Source organism: Sus scrofa, chromosome 3, assembly GCF_000003025.6.
Source record: "Sus scrofa isolate TJ Tabasco breed Duroc chromosome 3, Sscrofa11.1, whole genome shotgun sequence".
Classification (NCBI taxonomy): domain Eukaryota; kingdom Metazoa; phylum Chordata; class Mammalia; order Artiodactyla; family Suidae; genus Sus; species Sus scrofa.
In genome coordinates, this window is record NC_010445.4 from 6,524,056 (window position 1) to 6,547,883 (window position 23,828).

Consider the following 23,828-nt stretch of genomic DNA (forward strand, 5'->3'; position numbering starts at 1 on the left):
CAGAAACACCCTCCTTCTTCTCTGCCTTCCACCTCACACTTTGACCCTATAGACGCCTCATCTTCCTCATCAACTCTCATCAGGAACCCCCTGTACTCTCACCCCCCCTCTTCCTCCTTACCCACCCCTCCTTCTTCTGTTTACCCTCCCTTCCTCTCTCTCAGGGTCTTGACCCCCCCATCCAAAGACACCAGGCCTTCTCAAAATAACACCCTCTTTTGTCCCCCCCACTCCCACCCCTTAACCAGGTCTCAAGCTCCAGTCCTCCAAGAGAAGTTGCAGGGGTAGAAGGAATAGTCAGAGTTCCTGCAGCCTCTTCCCTGGGAGATGCATCCCCAATAGAAAAACCCTTCGGTTCTTTCACCTCAGATCCAGCTACCTAGACTAAAGAATTCCACTGTCTAACCCACTCTTATGACTTAACCTGGCAAGATATTTATGTTTTTCTTAGCTCAACCCGAACACCTGAAGAAAGGGAACACGTTGGGTTGGTGGCCCAAACACATGCAGACACGCTACACACCCAGGACCCCGCCAACAACCCGGTTGGAACTCTTAACAGTACCCTGCATAGACCCTAAATGGGGCGACTAAGGAGGAGCCCCCGACCCATATAAGAGAGAGCGTCTCATTTCCTGCTTAACAAAAGGAATGAAAAAAAATCCTCATTAAAAATAGTAAATTATGGAGTTCCCGTCATGACTCAGTGGTTAATGAACCTGAATACCTTCCATGAGGTTGTGGGTTCAATCCCTGGCCTTGCTCAGTGGGTGAAGGATCCGGCGTTGCCATGAGTTGTGGTGTATGTAGGTCGCAGATACGGCTTGGATCTCGAGTTGTGGCTGTGGTGTAGACCAGCGGCTGCACCTCCAATTCAGTCCCTAGCCTGGGAACCTCCATATGCCGTGGGTGCGGCCCTAAAAAGACAAAAATACAAAAAAAAAAAAAAAAGTAAATTGTGACAAAATCAGAGAAATATCCAGGAACCACAAGAAAATCGTGCCCTCTTTATATCCTGCCTTACTGAGGCCATCCTTAAATACACTACGCTCAATTTAGACAGACAGTAAAGAATGAAAAACTGGAGTTCCGGTGTGGCTCAGTGGGTTGAGAACCCAACTAGTATCCCTGAGGATTTGGGTTCCATCTCTGACCTTGCTTAGTGGGTTAAGGATCCAGTGTTGCCATGAGCGTAGGTTGCAGATGCGGTTCAGATCCGGCGTTGCTGTGGCTGTGGTGCAGGCTGGCAGCTGCAGCTCTGATTTGACCCCTAGCCTGGGAACTTCTATATGCCCCAGGTGTGGCCCTAAAAAGCAAAAAAAAAAAAAAAAAAAAAAAAAAAAGAAGGAAAAACTTACCTCCACATGCACTTCATCTCTCAGTCAGCGCCAGATATAAAAAAAAAAAGTTACAAAAACCTAGAAGATGGCCCTCTAACACTACAGAGATCTTATTAAGACCGCTTTTATTTATTTTTTATTTATTTTTATTTTTTGTCTTTGTTTTTTTTTGCCTTCTCTAGGGCCGCTCCCGCGGCACATGGAGGTCCCAGGCTAGGGGTCTAATTGGAGCCGTAGCCACCAGCCTACGCCAGAACCACAGCAACACGGGATCCGAGCCGCGTCTGCAACCTACACCACATCTCACGGCAACGCCGGATCGTTAACCCACTGAGCAAGGGCAGGGACCGAACCCGCAACCTCATGGTTCCTAGTCGGATTCGTTAACCACTGAGCCACGATGGGAACTCCAAGACCGCTTTTAAAGGAAGTCCATAACCAAGTATCAGCTTCTTGCTTCTGCCTTATGAGAAAACCCTCAAAAACAAAACAGAGGGATTTCCCGTCGTGGCTCAGCAGTTAATGAACCCAATGAGGATCCATGAAGATGCGGGTTTGATCCCTGGCCTTGCACAGTGGGTTAAGGATCCGGCGTTGCTGTGAGCTGTGGTGTAGGTCGCAGGCGTGGCTTGGATCCCGAGTTGCTGTGACTGTGACTGTGGCAGCCAGGGAAGCCCACAGTCCCTCCAGCCAGACAAGGGGAAGTAGGTGGTGGGAGGTCTGGGCAGCCCACCGTCTCCCCGTCAAAACCCGCTGATGAAATGGTCAACAGGCATCACTTGCTGGGCCTGACAACAGAGGACTGATGGGGCCTGAGGCCACCAGGCCCCCACCTTCCCACCACCTCCCTGGAGCCTCGGGTATCTATGGCAGTGGCAGGTAAGACTGTTTGGTTCTTATTGGACACAGAGGCATCATATTCAGCATTACGCAGCTTTCAAGGTGTCACATATACCTTCCCCACTCCTATACCAGGGGTTACCCACCACACCTCAGCATACTGGACCTTTAGCTTGCACACTTTTGGACACCACTTTCTGCCACTCATGTCTAGTTATTCCCACTTGCCCAACCCCAATAATAGGGAGGGAGATCCGGACAAAATTCCAGGCATACATTCACTTTCCAACACAACCAAACGCAAAATTCTTACTCTTATGCCAGCCAGATTCGGGCCCCTCTCCTCCCAGTTCTTCCTCTCTCCCTCTGACGTAAATCCCATCGTTTGGACACTAGCACACCCTCCATCACCAGGCATCGCTCACCCATTCTTAGATGACGAGAGGCTCCTACCAGTTCCCTAACCAATCTCAATATCTATCAGCCCAGAAGCTCAGAGGGGACTAACCCCTATAATTCGGTGCCTCTTAAGGCCAGCATCCTCCAACCTGCTCCGCTCCCCTTCAATACTCCTGTCCTTCCTGTGCAGAAGCCCGACAGACAGACCTTTCAGATCAGGTCAGGATCTTCTCATCAGTCAGGCAGTCCTCCCCGTCAAGCCAGTGGTCCCAGACCCCTACACCCTCTTGTCTCACATGCCTTCTTCTTTTTGCTTTTTAGGGCTGCACCTGTGGCATATGGAGGTTCCGGGCTAGGGGTTGAATTGGAGCTGTAGCCACTGGCCAACACCGCAGTCACAGCAAGGCCGGATCCTTAACCCACTGAGCCAGAGGGGAACCTCTGTTTGCGGTCTTTTTTGAGCTGAGCAGGGAAATCCTGTTTATCACAAACACCGATTTCCCTGAACCTTTTATTGCTGTTTCAACATATCAAATATGCCTCCGCAGACCTGTACTCCACGTGCAGCGGGTGTCTGGATTTTGACCCTCTCTCTAAGGTTTTTCTTCCTCTTTCAGCGAGTTGGCATCAATGTGTCCCTCCTTTGTTTATATGCTCCAGGCAAAACTGGGAGGCTGGAGTAGAAGGAAGGAGACCGGCTGGGTAGAAGCCACAAAGGGCGAGGAGGTCTGGCTGGACTGAGGGAGCAGATAAATTCTGGCCCAGCAGGGTCGCTGTGGCCTGTGATCTTGAAGAAAAGATGTGGAGACGGGTGGGAAAACGGCAGGACCAGAGCGCAGGAGGCAAATGCGGTGCCCAAGGGACAGTGGGGGTGAGAAAGAAGAAACGACCAATTTAGGTCTTAAGTCCACTTGGGTGATGCAGGGCAAATAGAGACATCTGTTCCGTCTTGGGTCAGTCGCTCCTTGGGAAGGAGGGCAAAGGCCGGAGGACGCCCGGCCTCTGGCTCCCATCTGGACCCAGCTCCCCAGCGGACCCTGGGGAACCCGCGATCGAGACGAGACCTCCGAGCCGCCTAGATGGGACCCGGAAGTGCGCCCCGAGGCACCGGCTTGACCAGGCGGCCTCCGGGGGCCGAGGTCGCGGACACCGAGCGCAGCCGGCGGACTGAGTGAGTGTCGCGGCCCGCGAGTCGGGCGGCGCTGTCGGGCGGGGGGCCGCCCCCGTGGCACTGGGGTCGGGGATGCTCTCCCGCGGCGGAGCCCAGGCTGCCTGCCGGTGGGGGGACCGAGCTTCTCTGACCGCCTCTCGGGAAGCGGCACCACCGTTTCCCCTCCATCCGTCCCCGTCTCGCTGTCTCCCCAGAAGTGACTGCCCGTCCCTTGCGTCGGGTTCTGAAGAACTTTTAGAGACGATCTGGGCCTTGGAGCGGCCCCGGGGATTGGACCCAGCCCATGGAGAAGCGGCCTGAGCAGATGTCGCCGGAGTCCCTGTGTCCATCCCCCGAGCGGGAGCCTCGAAAGAGCAAGGGTGAGGAGCCGACCTAGCTGGCTTTCTTTGTCTAAACTTTGTTCTTCCCCTCGCGGCCTCAGATCAGTGCACACGAGTGCACCTAGAATTGTCCTAGTGCAAGACACAGAATTGCTTTTTTTTTTTTTTTAACTTAAAGCACTATTTACATGAATAAATAAAGCCCATGACAAATGTATCCTTTCTTACTGTGTGGGGCAAACTAGCAAACCCTCAGCAGCACTGTTCCTAGCGCTCAGTTTGAGGATCACTCATTGCAACACCTGTTAACTTGCTTGGCCCTGGGCCAGGCCCAGTAAATGTGTGAATAAAGAAATGAATGAATGCAGCCAGGTGTGCCCCACACCCCGAGTACCAGGAAAAGAGTGGGCTTCTCCCCCCAAACTGTCTTTCGTCACTAGGGAAGATACATTTTCAATCAAGGTATAAACTTCAAGGAGTTTCTGTCATGGCTCAGTGGTTAACGAATCCGACTAGGAACCCTGAGGTTGTGGGTTCGATCCCTGGCCTTGCTCAGTGGGTTAAGGATCTAGTGTTGCCGTGAACTGTGGTGTAGATTGCAGCCACGGCTCGGATCCCACATTGCTGTGGCTCTGGCGGAGGCCGGTGGCTACAGCTCCGATTAGACCCCTAGCCTGGGAACCTCCATATGCTGTGGGAAGCGGCCCTAGAAAAGGCAAAAAGACAAAAAAAAAAAAAAAAAAAAGTATAAACTTCAAGAGGGTGTCTTGCCTGTGGACACAGTAGACAGCCAGGCACCTGCTGATGGAAAATGAAGTTAAACTCTAAGTATCAGCATTTAAATTTCAATCTGTCATCCCACCATTGCCTGGTATATGCCTGGCCTTTGAAAAAAAGTGGATTTGGAATATTTAACTGGGAGACAAAGGCTTAGGTAATCCACATCACGGATTTTGAGGTGGCCTATATTTGGGGGGTTTCTTTCACACATTAACCTTCTAGTTTTGTTTTAGACTAATTTTTTTTTTTTTTTTGGTCTTTTTAGGGCTGAACCTGCGGCATATGGAGGTTCCCAGGCTAGGGGTTGAATTGGAGCTACAGCCAACGGCCACAGCAACGCCAGATCTGTGACCTACAGCCAGATCCTTCTGTGACCTACAGCACAGCTTAAGGCAACACCGGATCCCTAACCCACTGGGCAAGGCCAGGGATTGAACCCGAGTCCTCATGGAGACTAGTCGGGTTTATTAAGCACTGAGCCATGATGGGAACTCCATGTTTTAAGCTAATTTTTAACCCAAGTGTTTGTTGTTATTATAAGGTGCTGAGACTAAGTGGAAAGAAAGCCTAACCACTACCTGCCCAGCAGCTTAGAGTTGAGTTGGCATGGTTATCTACGAGAGACCCCGGGGCAGTAAACAACGGAGAAGTGCACAGGGGAGATCCCTGTGGCTGGATGTCAGCCCAGAAAGCCCTGGAAAACCATGTGTTCGGCCTTTAAAGAATTCAGATCCAGAAAAGAATCAGGTTTGGGGTGAGAAGGGATAGGCCCTTGCCACAGGCTCTTGCTGCTGGTCTTTCTGAGAGGCCAAGTGCCTTATTTGCTTTCCTAAAATACTCTTTACTTGTGGTGGTTCACAGTTTCCTCTGCATTCAGCCCATACTCTAGGGCCTGGCACCTAAAGAAATGAATGAATGAAGCCAGGTATGCCCCACACCCCGAGTACCAGGAAAAGAGTGGCCTTCTCCCCCCAAACTGTCTTTCATCATCAGGGAAGATACATTTTCCAATCAAGGTATAAACCCAATCAATGGTCTCAACCCAACCTGAATGTCTTTCTCAGTGTTTCCTCCGGACAGACGCAGTGGTTGAGTGTGTCTGCACAAGGTAATGCTTAAGACACGTGCACTGTCCACAGTGGTGACTTTGTGTCCTTTTTCTGCATCGCTGTCCCCGTGCATTTTTGCCCACCCAAAACCCACCCATCCAAGCTCCCCCTGCTTGAAACCTCAGTGCTTTAGACAGCCTCCTCCATGAGGTTTCTGAAACAGACTGGGGGCTGTGAGGAAGGAAACAGATGCCAGGGACATTTACCTGGAAACCTCCAGGCCTTGGGGCTTGACCAGCAGTAGAGGGAAGTTGGGTACAACCACTTTTGTTCCCTTGGCTGTCATCCCTCAAAAAAAAATCTTGGGAGTTCCCTGGTGGCCTCCTGGTTAGGATTTGGTGCTTTCTCCACCGTGGCCTCAGTTCAAGCCCTGGTCTGGGAACTGAGGTCTCACATCTCACATTTTTTGGGCACATACAGCCAAAAAAAAGATCTTTGGCAGTTGCTGTTATCTTTGTAACTGCCATGTACTCCTCAGCCCAGGGCACTGCTTCTGTTCCATCAAAACTGATTGTATCCAGGAGTTCCCTGGTGGCACAGCAGGTTAGGGATCCGGGGTTGTCACTGCTAGGCTCAGGTTCGATTCCTGGCCTGGGAACTTCCTCGAGCCAAGGGTGTGGCTGGAAAAAAAAACCTGATTATATCCAGGCTGCCAGTGGCCTAACTAATGAATTCACTGAACACATTTTTAAGGCCTAATTTCTTTGACCCCCTTAGTATTTTTGTGGACGTGGTCGCTCTTCCTTTTAACTCCTGTTCTTTGGTTTTGGAAGCACAGTTTTCTCCTGGTCCTGCCTCTTGCCTTCTCAGGGTCTTTCCCACTCCTTTTTCTCCACGTGTTTTTTGTTTGTTTGTTTGCTTGCTTTTTAGGGCCACACCTGCAGCGTATGCAAGTTCCCAGGCTAGGGATTGAATTGGAGCTGCAGCTGCGGGCCTGTGCCACAGCCACTGCAAGGCTGGATCCGAGCCGCGTCTGTGACCGACACCAAGCTCACAGCAACGCTTTTTAAACATGGATTTTCCCCAAGACTCTTCCGAGCCTTCTTTTCTTTTTGCTCTCGTGGGCAATCCTGTCCCCTTCTGTGACTTTAGTTCCCTCTTTGTGCTGCTCTTGGTTGCAGCAGACTCCTGAAGCAGATGTTCAGACATGTTCTTCTGGACTCACTCTTTTCTGCCATCCCCCACCCCCACCCCCTTCCTTCTGGGGACTCCCTTGGCTAATTTTAGTAAGTGGTTTTCCCAAGCCAGAAGCTCTTGTCATCCTGTACCTTCCCCTTCCCAGGCCACCAAATCCTGTCGGTTTTTCTTCAGAAGACCCAAATCTATTGCCTGTCACTGCCACATCTTCATTTAAGGCCATTACATTTTCTTTTTTTTTTTTTTTTTTTAGGGCCGCACCCGCGGCATATAGAGGTTCCCAGGCTAGGGGTCCAATTGGAGCTACAGCTGCTGGCCTTCACCACAGCCACAGCAACAAGGGATCCGAGCCATGTCTGCGACCTACACCAAAGCTCATGGCAACACCAGATCCTTAACCCACTGAGCGAGGCCGGGGATCGAACCTGCATCCTCATGGTTCCTAGTCGGATTCTTTTCCGTTGCGCCACGACGGGAACTCCAGGCCATTACATTTTCTTGGACTAGTGACACATCTGTGCTCTTGGTTGTTTTCCCAGAGTAGGTCGCCCTCCATACCGCTGCCAGAATGAACTTCCCTCGAAACCAGTATGAGCCTATCATTCTCTGTCTCTAGAATAAAGTCTGAAATCCTGCATGTCTAAAATGCCTTCATTATCTGTTGTGTTGTTTTTAGAAATTGTTTAGAGCGACTTTTTTTTTTTTTTTTTTTTGTCTTTTTGCCTGTTCGAGGGCCGCTGCCACGGCATATGAAGGTTCCCAGGCTAGGGGTCTAATTGGAGCTGTAGCCACCGGCCTCCACCAGAGCCACAGCAACGTGGGATCAGAGCCGCATTTGTGACTTACACCACAGCTCACGGCAATGCCAGATCCTTAACCCACTGAGCGAGGCCAGGGATCGAACCCACAACCTCAGGGTTCCTAGTCGGGTTCATTAACCACTGAGCCACAACGGGAACTCCTGTTTAGAGTGATTTTTATTATTATTATTTGTCCACTTTCTGGCTCTACTCTATTTTCCTGCTGTATCCCCTGCTTCCTGCCCACACGGAGCATACATCTCGTTGAATTTTTGCCACTACTCCGTAAACTTAGTGTTCCGTTCAGCGTGTAATGTGCTGTTCTTTTTGCCTGGAATGCTCTTTACCGTGTTGATCCTGATCGTAGTTCAAGATGCAGCTCAGCGTCATTCTTGGAGGTGGTCGCCCGCAGACCCCCTAGGACGGGTTGTCATTCCTAACTGTGCTTTGAAGCAGGATTATCATCTCTTTCCCAAGATCTTGTCCGTGGTAAGTGGTGCATATGTTCGATGGGTGATTAAATCACACGGGAAGCATTTAGTTTCCCAGAACTGCTGTAACAAATTACAACCGCGTGGCTTAAAACAACAGCGGTATTCTCTCGTAGTTCTGGAAGCTCGTTCTGAAGGCTCTAGGGAAGAATCCCTGGACTGGTCCTAGTTTTGGGGGGCTCCCAGCCATCTCTGGTGTTCCTTGACTTGTAGCTGCATCATTCTAGTCATTGCATTTTAGGGTCCACCCTAATCCATGTTGAGCCTCATCTTAACTAGTTACTGCTGCAAAGACCCTATTTCCCAAAAGGTCACAATCTCAGATCCACATAAATTCTTTTTGGTTGGGGGGGGGGGGTCACTATCCGACTCAGAGCAGGAAGTATTGCTCATTTCTTCTGCCGTTACAAGTAAGTGAACTTCAAGTTCCTGCCGTAGCTCAGTGGTTAACGCATCCGACTAGGAACCATGAGGTTGCAGGTTCGATCCCTGGGTTGGGAACCTGGCGTTGCCGTGAGCTGTGGTGTAGGCTGCAGATGTGGCTCAGATCCCGTGTTACTGTGGCTCTGGTGTAGGCCGGCGGCTACAGCTCTGATTCGACCCCTAGCCTGGGAACCTCCATATGCCGCGGGAGCGGCCCTAGAAAAGGCAAAAAGAGACAAAAAGAAAGAAAGAAGTAAATGAACTTGGCAAGATCGCACAGCTTTGTGGTTCAATACTTGAAGAACTTTTGTAGATTTCCCTCTCCCTTTAAGTTAGAAGCAAATCAGTCTCGGAACGTGTTTTTTTAAAACCTTCCTCCACAGGTATCCATTGTATGCGCCTGTCATTTCAGTGGGCAGCTTCTCTTGGGCTTCTCCACCTCTGTCTCAGACTGGCCAGTCTCTGGGGAGGCATTCCAGAGGGCCCTGCCAGCCACCAGGTTTGGATCCAAGGTTTTGGTATGTCTTCTGTAAGTGGCTCCCACCCATGAGGAGATAAACTTCTCTGAATTCTATTTGAGCCTCAGTCCTGAAGACTTTGCATAGATGGTCTATTTGGGACCCTCAGCGACTCACCGATTCTTCTCTTGATGGGTTAGAACTTCCTTTTAATGGATTGCTAGGAAACATTTTCCAGCATCTAATGTGTGTAGAGTTCTTTACGTAGTTCTGGGGTTGGAGGAAAAGAAATGAACGACACCTTTTATTGTAGAGATGCTTTTTTCTTTTTTCTGCTTTTTAGGGCCGCACCCATGGCATATGGAGGTTCCCAGGCTAGGGTTTGAATTGGAGTTGTAGCCGCTGGCCTACACCACAGCCACAGCTGGCCTATACCGAGCCATGTCTGCGACCGGCACCACAGTGCATGGCAACACCAGATCCTTAACCCATGGAGCGAGGCCAGGGATTGAACCTGCGTCCTCATGGATAATAGTCAGATTCGTTTCCACTGAGCCGTGACGGGATCTCCTAGAGATGCTTTTTATATAAATGGAAGGGAACACATACATATAAAGAACTTGAGACTATTTCTCAGGAGAGGCCCAAAGACAATGTGATGAAATGCCACGAGGGAGGCAGGAACTATACGCTTTAGAGGGTCAAATTCAAAGGATAGAGATCGCCTCTAGCTGGGGCTTGGAGCAGGGTTAGGTCTGAGGAAGGAGATGGCTTGGGAACCGAGGCTTGGAGGGCAGATAGGATTGTGATAGGCGAAGCGGGAGGGAAGGTTCTTCCAGGTGGAGGGAGAGGGTTGAGCTGAGAAAGAAATGTGTGGGGATGTCCGTTATAGGAAACTGGATGGGCTGGAGCGAAGCGCTGATGGGATAGAGGACGAGACTGTGGAGGCGGCATGGAGGACAACGGGGGCAAAGGGATGGCAGGCCCAAGAGCTCACATGTTGTTTGGCAGAGATTGAAGCATGTTGGCTTTGCGAGCAGGTGAACGTTGCAAATCAAGAAGGAGAGTCTGATGTGTTTAGCGGGAGAGGTGATTCGGCTCTGACTCTAGGATATTGGCGGTGACGACAGGAAGGCCGGGACGAAAGACGTATGTTTTAGGTGGAAGCCGTGGTACTTGTGTATTGAGTGGACGTGGGGGAAGAGAAGAGAGTTGCTGGTCACTGTTGCCCTTCCTGCGTCATTTTTATCTTGGAAAATGTTAAAGCCACAGGAGAGTCACAAGACTCTTGTGCCAAGTCCTTGCACGCCACAAGGGCATGTGCAGGTCTGGGACATGCTGATCTCAAGAGTGTGGTATGAGAGCCGCCCCGTGGAAACGTCTTTTTAGATTATTGGAGATGCTGTGGCTGCTGTACAGGTGTCCCCCTTCTCAGTAGATGGGGGCCTCGTACCTCCAACCACTCATCCATATTCGCATCCGGCAGCCAGCGCGCCTGTCAGTGTGCCCCGCAGCCTTCTTCCCAGAATCCAAGTTGTTCTTACCATCTCCTCTGCACCATCTTGGTTCAGGTCCCACCATCTCACCCGGATTGTCACAGCGGCCTGATTGGTCGTCCTGCCTCTAGAGCTGCTTCCCGGCCGTCTCCACCCAACCCAGTAGCCAGTGCCATCCCATTAAAGTGTCAGATCTAGTTGTCCTCTGGTCACGAGCCTCCAGTGGCCTCCCTTCTCACCCAGGGAAAGCAGACCTCTTGGAGACCTGTCACCTCCAGGGTCCTGTGTTCTTTCTTACTGCTCTGCCCTGTGCTCATTCCACTTGCCTCCTCAAACACTGGGGCCTTTGCACGTGCTATTGCTTCCATGTGTGATGCTTTTACCAAGATATTTTTATCTCCATCAAGTCTTTGCTAAAACATCCTTTTCTGGAGTTCCCTTCATGGCTCAGTGGTTAACAAATCTGACTAGGAACCATTGCAGGTTTGATCCCTGGCCTCGCTCAGTGGGTTAAGGATCCGGCTGTGCAGGTCTCAGATGCAGCTCGGATCCTATGTTGCTGTGGCTGTGGTGTAGGCCAGTGGCTACAGCTCTGATTAGACCCCTAGCCTGGGAACCTCCATGTGCTGTGGGCGCAGCCCTAGAAAAGACCAAAAAAAAAAAAAAAAAAAAAAAAAAATCCTTTTCTTAGTCCTCCTTTGATCATGGTACTCAATTGCCGCCCTCTTGCCCCCGCCGCCCAGCAGGCTCATCCTTGTGCCTTGCTTTTTTTCTCTATGGCACTTTCCTGCGCTTTCAGCAGTATATACTTTACATAGTTTATTATCCATCTTCCTTGCTAAAATCCTTACTAAAATGAAAGATCTTAGAGGATTTTTTTGTTTTGCCAACGGATGTATCTCAGAGTCTGGCACCGAGCCTGGCGTGTCGTTGGTGCTCCGCAGAATGTACCGAGTGGATGGCATATGAGGGCAACACGAGGAGTGTTTCAGGAGCTTCCTGAGAAGGGTCACCTTCGGCTTCGTGGACGAGGTGATTGTGAACGGGGCCTGAGAGCAGTAAGACGGACGTTCTTGACTGTGTGGGGCAGGCTGTCAAATCTTGGGCAGGGGCCACATAAAAGGCACAGCCTCTAGAAGGTCTCAGCCTTCACATGCTGTGGGAGAGAGAGAATAGCATGGTTCACCCGACAGTAAGGAGGCTTCGTGTAGGGAAAGGATCCGAATGAGGCTGCAGGAGTTCCCACTGTGGCTCCGTGCTTAAGAACCCACCTAGCACCCATGAGGATGTGGGTTCGATTCCTGGCCTCACTTAGTGGGTTAAGAATCCCATGTTTGCCGTGAGCTGCAGCCTAGGTCACAGACACGGCTCAGACCCTGCGTTGCCGTGGCTGTGGTGTTGGCCAAGGCTGCAGCTCCGATTTGACCCCTGGCCCAGAAACTTCCATATGCCGCAGGTGCAGCCCTAAAAAAAAAAGAGAGAGAGACTGCAAAGATAAGTGGGAGCCCAGTCAGGCAGGTAGAGAAGAAACCCTAGTCCGTGCTGCTCAGAAGCTTGCAATCTGTCAGACAGATAAGACAGCACATGTGCAAGACGATGTAGAGACATTCAGCCCGTCATCCATTCATGTCGGTTAGAACAGCTGTTCTCAAAAAGAAGCCATAACAAGTGTTGGCGAGGCCGTGGAGGAAGGGCCCTCTCGTGCACTGCTGGTGGGAATGTAAATTGGTGCAGCCGTTATGGCAAATGGTATGGCGTTTCCTCAAAAAATTAAAAACAGAACTACCATGTGATCCAGCCATTCCCCTTCTGGGTGTTTATTCAAAGGAAACAAAATTATTCCCTCGAAAAGCTCTCTGCATCCCCAATGTTCACTGCAGCACCATTTACAATAGCCAAGACATGGAAGCCACCTAAGTGTCCCTCAGCGGATGAATGGATGAAAACTGGGCTGCATATGTACACAGTGGAATGTTATCCAGCCAAAAAAAAAAGATGGAATTCCTGCCACTGCAACTCCATGGATGGACCTTGAGGGGTTTACGCTAAGGGCAGTAAGTCAGAGAAGGACAAATACTGTGTGACCTCACTTGTATGTGGAACCTGGAAAATCCAAACTCACAGATACAGGGGACAGATTGGTGGTTCCCAGAGGTGGGGTGTGGGGAGTGAGAGCTGGAGGAAGGGGGCGCAAAAGTACAAACTTAACAGTCCTAAGACAGAAGAATGCAATGTCCAGCATGGGGACGGTAGTTAATACTATATTGTATATTTGAAAGTTGCTAGAGAGTAGATCTTAAGACTTCTCCTCGTGAAAAAAATCTGTCAAAAAACCCCCATTTCCACATTGACTGCATGGAAGATGAGGGCCTATCTGGAGGCGGAGAACACGTGTAGATACGGTGCTGTGATAGCAGATGATGGGTGACCCTCTTAAAGACAACGACCATTTCCTACTAAAATCAGGGCTGCGTACGTTCTAGGCTTTCACTGCTGATGGAAATGCTGCATGAGATGTTCCTCAGCATCCCCTTCTTCCAGAAAGATCCCTCCATGCAGAGGGCCTCCTTTCTCTAGATCCCTGTACTTCAGCAACCCATATTGAATAAGTAAAACTTAAGAGAAGAAGCATATTGAAGAACAGGAGAGACTCTCACAGGAGCGAGGAGGGTGCAGGTGTCTGATTTCCAGTTACCCCAGTGACGGCTGACCCCATGGCCAGCACCTCTGTGATGAGCTTCTCTTCTTTTATGGATCCGCTCAGTCCCTGCCTCTCCCTGCATGGAGCCCCCAGCGTTCCCATCCCTACATCCCGAGATAACCCCAACTTCCCTCAAACTCTGCTTTCCCCGGCTGCTAATGCCAGGGTATCTATCGGGCCAGGTACTTCTGTAAGCCCCAGCCTGTTTTTTCACCACTGTCTGTGCATCTCCCCAGCGTGCATCCATCATTCTCTATATTGCAAGGCCATTTTTCATACTTTTTTGCCCAATACCCAGGGATACTTTGATCATCCTGTTCCCACCGGGAGTTTTTATTGTTACATATACTTTTTTTTTTTTTTTTTTTGTATTTTCTGTCAGATGGTGAGAAACCCTACGAGTGGCCTGAGGACCAATTAAAAAGAAAACCAATAAAGCAAAAAACTCTTGAAGTAGAGGTACGTCTACACGAAGGGGATGCATGTGAACAAGACAAACACGAGGGACCTTATGCACGTGGACAAAACTTCACAAACATCGCAGGCTTTATCCGACAGCCACGGATTCTTAGGGAAGAGAAGTCTCAAATGTGTAACCTTTGCGGGAAATTATTTAGGCGGACCTCATACCTGATGCAGCACGAAAAAATCCACATGCAAGAGAAACCTTATGTGTGTCAGGAATGTGGGAAAGCCTTTGGCCACAGTTCAAATCTTATGCAACATCAAAGGATTCACACTGAGGAGAAGCCCTATGAATGCAGTGAGTGTGGGAAGGCCTTCCGGCGCAGCTCACACCTCATCCAGCACCAGATAATCCACACCGGAGAGATGCCTTACACGTGTAATGAATGTGGAAAAGCTTTCGGTCGGAGCTCAAGTCTCATTCGACATCAAAGAATCCACACCCGGGAGAAACCCTATGAATGCGCCGAATGTGGGAAGGCCTTCAGCCAGAGCTCAAATCTAACAGAACATCAGCGAGTTCACACCAAAGAGAGACCATACGGATGCAATGACTGTGGGAAGACCTACAGTCGTAACTCACACCTCATTGAACATCAGAGAGTCCATACGGGGGAGACTCCTTATGATTGCAGGGAGTGTGGGAAATCTTTCAGCAGGAGTTCGCTCCTTATCAAGCATCACAGAATCCACACCGGAGAAAGACCCTATGAATGCAGCGAATGTGGGAAGGCCTTTAGTCGGAACTCCCACCTTACTCAGCATCAGAAGACTCACAGCGGAGAAAAACCTTCTGAATATAAAGAATGTGGGAAAGCCTTCAAATGCAGTTCATACCTTATCGATCACCTGGGAATCCATACACGAGAGAAACAGTGAACCAAGAGAAGGTGGTGGGGCCCTTGGTTAAGGTTCAGCATCAGAGAACTCACACTGGGGAGAAAACCTTTGGGTGCAGTGAGTGTGGACGGCCCTCAGTCCTGGTTCAACCTTAGTAAGACCTGAAAATCCACACAGTGGACAATTCTCATGGCTGTGTTCAATGCATGAAAACCTTTAGGCCGAGTTCCCAGCTTATGCAGCACCAGCAGGTTCACTTGGGAGGAAAGATATGGAGAGAGCTCTGCCGTGTGTCGGGGAGAGGCAGGGACGGGTCATAGTGTAACACCAGGGAGGGGATGACTAAAGTGGAACCTTTAGTTAGCAGCACTTTTTATTTGATTTCGAGGGTCTGTTTCAGAGGGAGGTTCCATGGTCGGTTTTTCAAATCTCCATGGTCATCCTCTGAAAATGGAATGAGTAGGTCTATTCCAGGGAAGAAGGAATTTGGAAATTCATCGATGAGGAAAGTAGCAGGGTGACCTCTGAACCCAATAGCTTTCCTTCTAACTCACCTGCCCTGTTGTCCTGTTTGTCGAAACGGTACAAGGAAGCGGCTCTGGGTCCTCTTGGACCAGTGTCTTGCTCCTCGGTGTCCTGCAGAATGCTGAATCTCTCTTTGGTTTATGTGACATAAATGCATTTTAATGGGCAGATTTTCTAAGCCAAGTAGTTTCTCCGTGTAACATGTCCCCCCATGGCTTTGTCATGTGTCAGCTCGGGCAGGCTGAACCGTGCTTGTCAGACTTCCCTTTCTTGTATTTTTTGGTTGGCGTGGGCTACATGGGAGGCTGGAGGGCAGACGAGAAGCTGAGTTATTTCGTGGCTCACACATGTTGTTGCGGATCTGCTGATGCACCTCACTGGAGCTGGGCCTGAAACTGGGCGGCCTTCCTCTGGATCCTTGTTTGCCTGTACTGGGCCAGGGTTGTGTGTGTGTGTGTGTGTGTGTCCTCATGGTTTTATTTTCCCGATTGAATCCTAGTCATACACATGCTTACTATCCTATGACAAATACACGTTTATTTCAAGTTTTGGTAGCAGGAAGTGGTTAACTTCTGGGTTTTTACAAAATTTTTATTTTTTATTTTATTTTATTTTATTTTTATTTATTTATTTATTTATTTTTTTTTTTGGTCTTTTTGCCATTTCCTGGGCCGCTCCCGCGGCATATGGAGTTTCCCAGGCTAGGGGTCCAATCGGAGCTGTAGCCACCAGCCTATACCAGGGCCACAGCAACGCGGGATCCGAGCCGCGTCTGCAACCTACACCACAGCTCATGGCAACGCCGGATCGTTAACCCACTGAGCAAGGGCAGGGACCGAACCCGCAACCTCATGGTTCCTAGTCGGATTCGTTAACCACTGCGCCACGACGCGAACTCCAAAATTTTTATTTTTTATTTTGTCTTTTGTCTTTTTAGGGCTGCACCCCGGGGCATATGGAGGTTCCCAGGCTAGTGGTCCAATCGGATCTACAGCTGCCGGCCTACACCACAGCCACAGCAACGCCGGATCTGAGCTGTGTCTGCGATGTGTTACACCACAGCTCATGGCAATGCCAGATCCTTAACCCACTGAGTAAGGCCAGGGATCGAACCTGCAACCTCATGGTTCCTAGTCAGATTCGTTTCCACTGCACCACGACGGAAACTCCTGGTTGTTTTTTTAAAAGAACCTCAATAATAAATTTCAAGATTTCCTACCAGGAAAAGTGACTGTTCAAACGCCTTTATAACAAAAATTCCATCAAAACCTGAGGCAGAGCTTAACACTGTGTAATTGCTGAAGGAGAAGTTTGCAAAGCAGTTGAATATTGTGATACAGAATTGACAGGTAGAATTTTAAAAAATCAAAATTTTGAGCACCCATCATTTATCATGAATATTTTAATCATGAAATTCCCAAAGTACCTCTACATGGTTAGATTTATTCCAGGCCCCTGAAAGAAAGATCTCCTTTATTATAAACACTTTTTTTTGGGGGGGGGTTGTTTGTTTTTTGTTTTTTTAGCAGCACCCATGGCATGTAAAAGTTCCCGGGCCAGGAATCCAACCTGGGCCATAGCAGTGGCAGCACCAAGTCCTTAACCACTAGGCCACCAGGGAACTCCCCTTATTTTTTGATTGCAAAAAATCAGATTATTTTTCCCCAATAGCCTGGATTTAGTGATTATGTAAAATATTGGTGAAAACTGTACTTAGGTTGTTAACTCTTTTTTTTTTTTTTGGTCTTTTTTTTGTCCTTTTAGGGCTGCACCCGTGGCATATGGAGGTTCCCAGGCTAGGGGTCTAATCAGAGCTGTAGCTGCCGGCCTACGCCACAGCCATAGCAACGCGGGATCCAAACCATGACTTCGATCCACACCTCAGTTCACGGCAACGCCAGATCCTTAACCCACTGAGCAAGGCCAGGGATCGAACCCGCAACCTCATGGTTCCTAGTCAGATCCGTTAGCCACTGTGCCACGACGGGAACTCCATGTTGTTAACTCTTGAAACTGCAAGTCGCCTCTCTCTCATGGCCTTTCCCATGCCTGGTCTGGTGTCCCGCGCCTGGTCTGGTGTCCCTCGCTGTGCACACAGGTGTGGACTGGCTGCAGAATGAATCCGTTTCCTGGGAGCCAAAGTCTTATTTGTCTCCACTCTCCTCCCTACACTCCACCACCTCCCCCTGCCGTCCCCGTAGGTGATAATCAGCCCGAAATTAGGGTCCCCTTGCCATCTGGACGTCCTGTGTCCTGAGTATGGACTCTGTGAGGTCAGGGCTGAGCTCTGAGCCAGGGTGCCCACTTAACTCGCCTTGGCACCTGACCCTCCTCGAGTCACCCCCACTCCCTTATACCACAGAAAGGGCGCCTTTCTTCTGTAGGGTCTGAGAAGCTTCCTGGAGGAGGCAGAGCTTGATGAATTCAGTTTGGAGGCTGAGTAGGAGTCTTTTTCTTTCTTTCTTTTTTTCTTTTGCTTTTTTTAGGGCCCCATGTGTGGCATACGGAGGTTCCCAGGCTAGGGGTCGAATCGGAGCTGTAGCCACCGGCCTACGCCAGAGCCACAGCCACACCAGATCTGAGCCACGTCTGTGACCTACACCACAGCTTGTGGCAACGCCAGATCCTTAACCCACTGAGCGAGGCCAGGGATGGAACCTGTGTCCTCGTGGACGCTAGTTGGGTTCGTTTCCGCTGCGCCACAGCAGGAACTCCAGTAGGATTCTGACTGGCAGGGGAAATGGCAGAGAAGGGCGCCTCAGGACAAGGTGAGTGTGTGGGGTCATGTGCCAGCCTCCAGGGCACAGGTGGCCATGGAGTCCAAGAAAGGGGACAAAAGGGTTTGCCCAGCAGTGTCAAAAACACGGAGGGAGACTCTGGTTCTTTATGCACAAGTGTTGTCAGCGGACAGACTAGTTCACGAGGGCCACCAACTCAACAGTTTGCCAGGACTTTCTGTCAGCATTACAAGTCCCACATCTGGAGTTCCCACCATGGCTCTGCGGGTTAAGAATCCGACTGGTATGCATGAGGACTCGGGTTCGGTCCCTGGCCTCACTCAGTGGGTTAAGGATCCAGTGTTGCCATGAGCTGTGGTGTAGGTCGCAGACACAGCTTGGATCCTATGTGGCTGTGGCGTAGGCTGGCAGCTACAGCTCTGATTCGACCCCTCGCTTGGGAACCTCCATATTCCGCGGGTGCAGCCCTAAAATGACACACACACACACACCCACACACCCACATCTTGTAAAACTCTCAATCCTCCTCAGGCCAGCGTGGCTGACACCCAGACTGTCGGGACCTCCCCCTCCCCTCCCCTGGCCACGGCTCCCCTGGCTTCTAGCTACAGCAGGACACAGTGGGGCAGGAATTCTCAGCCTGGGTTGCCTACTGGAATCACCTGGGGAGCCTTCCAGTACTGGTGTCTCAGTCCCGGCCCCTGCGGTTGTGTATATTTTGTGTGGGGGACAGCCTGGGAATAGGGATTTTGTAGGTTCCCGGGTCGTTCCAGCAGTGCTTCCTGGTGCTACGAGACCACACAGGGCCTGGTGGCTTAGTCACTGGGGGCTGGCCGGAGGGCTGGCCTGGGATCATGGCGAGCCCCCTGGGGCCTACGTGGGAGGACAGAGGGTGTCCCAGGCTGGGTGGAAGGAACGGTGGGACAATAGGATGGGGCCGCTGTACTGGGGATGGAGCCAGCTAGTGGGTGTTGGGTGGGTTCCCTGAGGGCAGCACCTGGGTGCAGGGGGCCTGCTCGTTGCAGGATTCTGGTTCTGTTACGTGCAGTAAAACTACAGTTGGGCAACTTGGGTTTTCGCTTTGGAATTCAGGACCCAGGAAGCACAGAACCTGGAAGGAGTCTAAGACTCCAGCCCTGGCTCATGGGCACCTCCCTTCCAGCAGTCAGCTCCCTCTCCCTGGCCTAGTCCCTCTGCTGTAGACTTGGGAAAAGGCTTCTTCTTCTTTTTTTTTTTTTTTTTTTTGGTCTTTTTAGGGCTGCACCTGCGGCACATGGAGGTTCCCAGGTGAGGGGTCCAATTGGAGCCACAGCTGCCGGCCTACACCACAGCCACAGCAACGCAGGATCCAGTGTCAGAACGCATGTTTTCATGGATGCTAGTTGAGTTCCTTAACCGCTGAGCTACAACAGGAACTCCCTGAAAACGCTTCTAGAGGAGACTAGAACCTAAACGTAGGTACACGTTCTAAAACTTCCCATCCTGGCAGGGGCTGGCCCGGCAGGCCCTAGCCATACCTTGACCATAGCCTTGGGACGCCTAGATGAGGGGCACTGCCTGTGCTCTGGTTGACGATGTGGGAGTCTTCGGGCAAAAAGGAGACGGGAGGAGGAGGAAGACGCATTTTGGCGGTGGCACCCAAATGTGACCGCCCCGTCGCGTCCCAGCTCTGTCCACTGACTTCTCCAGTCCTCTTGCGGCCACTCATTCACTGGTGCCCTGGACACAGGATCTTTCAAATGCAGGCCAAGTGCCACTAGAGTTATCACATTAATTTACTGCAATGAGGTGCAGCCAGCAAGGGATACAAGAAAAAAGGAAGCAGAACTAGAATGGAATAGAAAACATCCATTACAGAGGTGAGACTTCTGTGTGCAAAGTACGACGACCGTGCTTCTTGCTGTAGCCTGTGTACGAATCTCTGCACGTTGCCTTTCCTTCTGGGGAATAAGAGTCCATCTAGGAGGGCCCCCTCGGCAGGTCCTCCCTTGGTCTGACTTGTTCTCGCTCCGCAGTCCCTGGAGTATGCTCTTCTTCCTCTGCGCTCTGATGGATCGCGCTTTTGAAAAATATTGGGCTCGGCTGCCTGTCTTCTGCGTTCATTGCAATCCCAGGAGGGCAGGACTGTGTGCCCCTAGCCTCGCAGCTGTCATTAGAGAACGCGCTTGCATGGAGTGGCTGCGGGATACACCCGGGTTCGGGTTCCAGCCGTGTGTGTTCGTAGACCAGCTCTCTGTTTATTTTTTCTGACTTTTTACCTGAAAGATTTATACACAGAAAAGCTGAAAGAGGAGTTCCCTGGTGGCCTAGCGATTAAGGATCTGGTGTTGTCATGCCTGTGGCTAGAGTTTGAGCCCTGGCTCAGGAACTTCTTTCTGCCGTGGGCACCCCCCCCCCGCCCCAAAAGGCTGCAAGGATCATACAATGAACACCCTGCTTCTCCTCCATTTAGATGAAAGTCATCAACATTTTGCCGTATTTGCTTTCTATCTGTATGCTTTTTTTTTTCCCCCCTCAACCATTTAAAAGTAAGCTTGGGGGAGTTCCTGTCATGGCGCAGCGGAAACGAATCCGACTAGGAACCGTGAGGTTGCGGGTTCCATCCCTGGCCTTACTCAGTGGGTTAAGGATCTGGCGTTGCTGTGGCTGTGGTGGAGGCCGGCAGCTGTAGCTCCCATTGGATCCATCACCTGGGAACCTCCCTATGCCACGGGTGTAGCCCTAAAAAAAGCAAAAAAAAAAGTAAGCTTGGATATGACCTTCACCCTAAATACTATGGCCTGCCTCTCCAAAGAGTAAGGTCCTTCCCTGACATAACTTCCACACGATTAATGTGCCTAAGAAAAAGTATTTAACTCCGTGATACCATCTAAAATTCAGTCTGTATTTAGATTTTCCCCAGTTGCCCCAATAATTTTTTTTTTTTTTTTTTGGTCTTTTTGCCTTTTTCTAGGGCCGCTCCCTCGGCATATGGAGCTTCCCAGGCTAGGGGTCGAATCGGAGCCATAGCCTCCCTCCTATGCCAGAGCCACAGCAATACGGGATCTGAGCTGCGTCTGCAACCTACACCACAGCTCACGGCAACACCGGATCCTTAACCCACTGAGTGAGGCCAGGGATTGAACCTGCAACCTCATGGTTCCTAGTCGAATTTGCTGACCACTGTGCCACGACGGGAACTCCCCAATGAGGTGTTTTATAGTGATATCTCAAATCAGAAAAGTCAAGGATCGGAGTCTTCCCCCCGCCCCCGTGGCTCAGTGGTTAACGAACCTGACTAGGAACCAGGTTCGATCCCTGGCCTCGCTCAGTGGGTTGGGGATCTGGCGTGGCTGTGAGCTGTGGTGTAGTTTGCAGACGTGGCTCAGTTCTGGCGTTGCTGTGGCTATGGCTTTGGCCGGCGGCTATAGCTCCTATTAGACCCCTAGCCTGGGAACCTCCATATGCTGCGGGAAGCGGCCTTAGAAAAACCAAAAAAAAAAAAAAAAAAAAAAAAAAGGAAAAGTCAAGGATCACAGTACGTTTGGCTTTATGTTTTCTTTTAACCTAGAGTAGTTCCGCCTTTAAAAAAAGATGACAGCGACAGTGACTTTTGGAGGCGTCAAGAACAGGTATCCTTTATAATTTTCCACAAAGTTGATTTTCTTGTTTACCTGCAGGGGTATTTAACATCCTTCTCGACCTCTTGTGTTTTCTCTACACTGGAACGAGGTTTAGAGGCTTGATGACACATTTTTGGCAAGAATACCTCCCAGATGATGTCTCCTTCGTCCTGTTCTCACCCTGAGAGGCAAGTGATGCCAGATTATCCCATCCCGAGTCGTGCTGTTTGTTCACTTGTTGAAGGCTGTGACTGCCAGGTCTCTCCCATGTAAAGATAGGTTTTCCTTTTGCAGTTAGTGATTTGTGAGGATGGTAAACTCCAGCACCATTTGAAGAATCTATTCCTCTACAGCCTGTTTTTTTAGCAACCAATCACCCATGTGATAGTTTGGGCACGTTCTTTTTTTTTTTTTTTTTTTTGGCCCAAGATTTTTATTTTTCCAACAATTACAGGATTTGGGTGGGTATGTGTGTTTTTTTTTTTTTTAAATTTTCAATTGAGATAAGATTCAGATAATATAAAACCTACCATTTTAACCATCTTTAGAAGGTGCAATTCAAGGGCTTTTAATACATCCACCATGTTGTACAGCTGTCATCACTATCTAGTTTCAGAGAATTGTCACCCCAAAAGGCAACCCTGTATCTTAATGGAGAGCAGTCACTCCCCTTTCCCCTTCTCTTAGCCCCTGGTAACCACTAATTTGCTTTCTGTCTCTATGGATTGGCTTGTTCTGGATATTTCATATAAATGGAAATTTTCCTTCATTCTACTAATGTGGTGTGTTGTGTTGATTTTTTTTTCATGTTTTAATTTTTTTTTTCTGCTGTACAGCATGGGGACCAAGTTACACTTACATGTATACATTTTTTTTCCCCACCCTTTGTTCTGTTGCAATGTATCTAGACATAGTTCTCAATGCTACTCAGCAGGATCTCCTTGTAAATCCATTCCAAGTTGTATCTGATAACCCCAAGCTCCTGATCCCTCCCACTTCCTCCCCCCCCCCACCCCCGGGGCAGCCACAAGTCTATTCTCCAAGTCCATGATTTTCTTTTCTGTGGAAGGGTTCATTTGTGCTGTATATTAGATTCCAGTTATAAGTGATATCATACGGTATTTGTCTTTGTCTTTCTGACTTATTTCACTCAGTATGAGAGTCTCTAGTTCCATCCATGTTGCTGTAAATGGCATTATGTCGTTCTTTTTTATGGCTGAGTAGTATTCCATTGTGTATATGTACCACATCTTCAGTTTGGGCACGTTCTTAACCTGAGACAGCAATCTGCAGTTTTTCATCTGTGGTCTTGGCTCCAGTCCTGAAGAACCTCTGCCCCGACCCTGCTAAGCCCATAAACGCCCTCTCTTGCCTGAGCGCTTACAAGTTAGGGTCTGACCCTCAGGACCGACAGAACTGACTAGTACAGAGGCCGGCTGTCTGCCTCTCACATGAGAGTCAATGCATGAGTGGTCCATCCGACGTCCTTTCATCCCTTCCTGTCGTCTTTGGTGCTGGCGAGTGGGGCGGGGTGAGGAGGGGCCAGCCACGCTCCTGGCATTTTAAGATCTTAGGCGTTATAGATGCATTTCCTTGGTGAGGGAAGACTCTTAAGCAAGTGGGGACAGTGACTTATCCCGCTCTTGCCACTCGAACCAGTCCCCCAGCCCGACCCCCAGGGCTAGATGCCAGAGAACTCTCCTTTGGGAGAGTTTCCCAGCCCTAGTCCCCGAGGGCAGAGGAGGGGAAGGTCAGGGCTAGGGAGGCCGAAGGATGGTCAGAACGCATGCGCAGGGCAAGGGGGCGGGGATGGAGGCTGAGCGGGGGTCTTGGGGAAGGAGAGGGAGCTGCAGGGCGCTGGGGAGGCAGGAAGCTGGGCCTTCTTCAAGGAGCCAAGTCTATACCTCAGCCACCCAACAGGAGGAGTTGCTACTGTCATTGCTGTTTCACAGACGAGAAAACTGACACCCAGGGAGAAGTAACTCGCCCAAGGTCACCTGCTGGTGATGGCAGAGCTGGAATTCGCATTCAGATCCGACGGGCTTCTGCTTGCTCCATCCTCCACCCTGTTCCACGCACCGGTGAGCGTGGCCGGGACTGCTACCCACCCCGGAGGCCGGGTTCGGCCCGCCGAGGGCCACGTGAGCTGAGAGGTGAGCCCCCCGCCGCCGTCCTCCGCCGGCCCGAGGGCTG

At 50.2% G+C, this 23,828-nt stretch overlaps 1 protein-coding gene and 1 long non-coding RNA gene across 7 annotated transcripts; one reads left to right on the plus strand and one right to left on the minus strand.

Annotated features, from left to right (window-relative positions):
- On the plus strand, positions 1,939–22,051 carry LOC106508762 (zinc finger protein 286A-like). 5 transcript variants are annotated; one of them, XM_021086157.1, is made up of 4 exons: positions 1,939–3,750; positions 3,945–4,109; positions 8,264–8,385; positions 13,848–15,840. In XM_021086157.1, exon 4 carries the CDS (start codon positions 14,054–14,056, stop codon positions 14,807–14,809), a length of 756 nt encoding a protein of 251 aa, XP_020941816.1. In that variant the 5' UTR covers positions 1,939–3,750; positions 3,945–4,109; positions 8,264–8,385; positions 13,848–14,053; the 3' UTR covers positions 14,810–15,840. The 5 variants fall into 5 exon arrangements, 3 of the variants coding, with proteins under 3 accessions (XP_020941816.1, XP_020941814.1, XP_020941815.1); XR_002342249.1 differs by lacking the exon at positions 13,848–15,840 and adding an exon at positions 9,194–9,655 and having other exon boundaries at positions 2,953–3,750; XM_021086155.1 differs by lacking the exon at positions 8,264–8,385.
- On the minus strand, positions 19,791–23,787 carry LOC110259854. Of its 2 annotated transcripts, none has more exons than XR_002342259.1 (2): positions 23,633–23,787; positions 19,791–20,291 (listed from the first exon to the last, which is right to left on the minus strand). It is a non-coding gene; the product is annotated as an uncharacterized LOC110259854 (long non-coding RNA). The 2 variants fall into 2 exon arrangements; XR_002342260.1 differs by lacking the exon at positions 23,633–23,787 and adding an exon at positions 21,687–21,799.

Excerpts from the sequence above, each read along its gene's own strand:
- LOC106508762 (XM_021086155.1), top strand. The coding sequence starts at position 4,034 with ATGGAGAAGCGGCCTGAGCAGATGTCGCCGGAGTCCCTGTGTCCATCC. Across the intron at positions 4,110-13,847 it reads GGAGCCTCGAAAGAGCAAGG|ATGGTGAGAAACCCTACGAG; the intron begins GTGAGGAGCCGA and ends ATTTTCTGTCAG.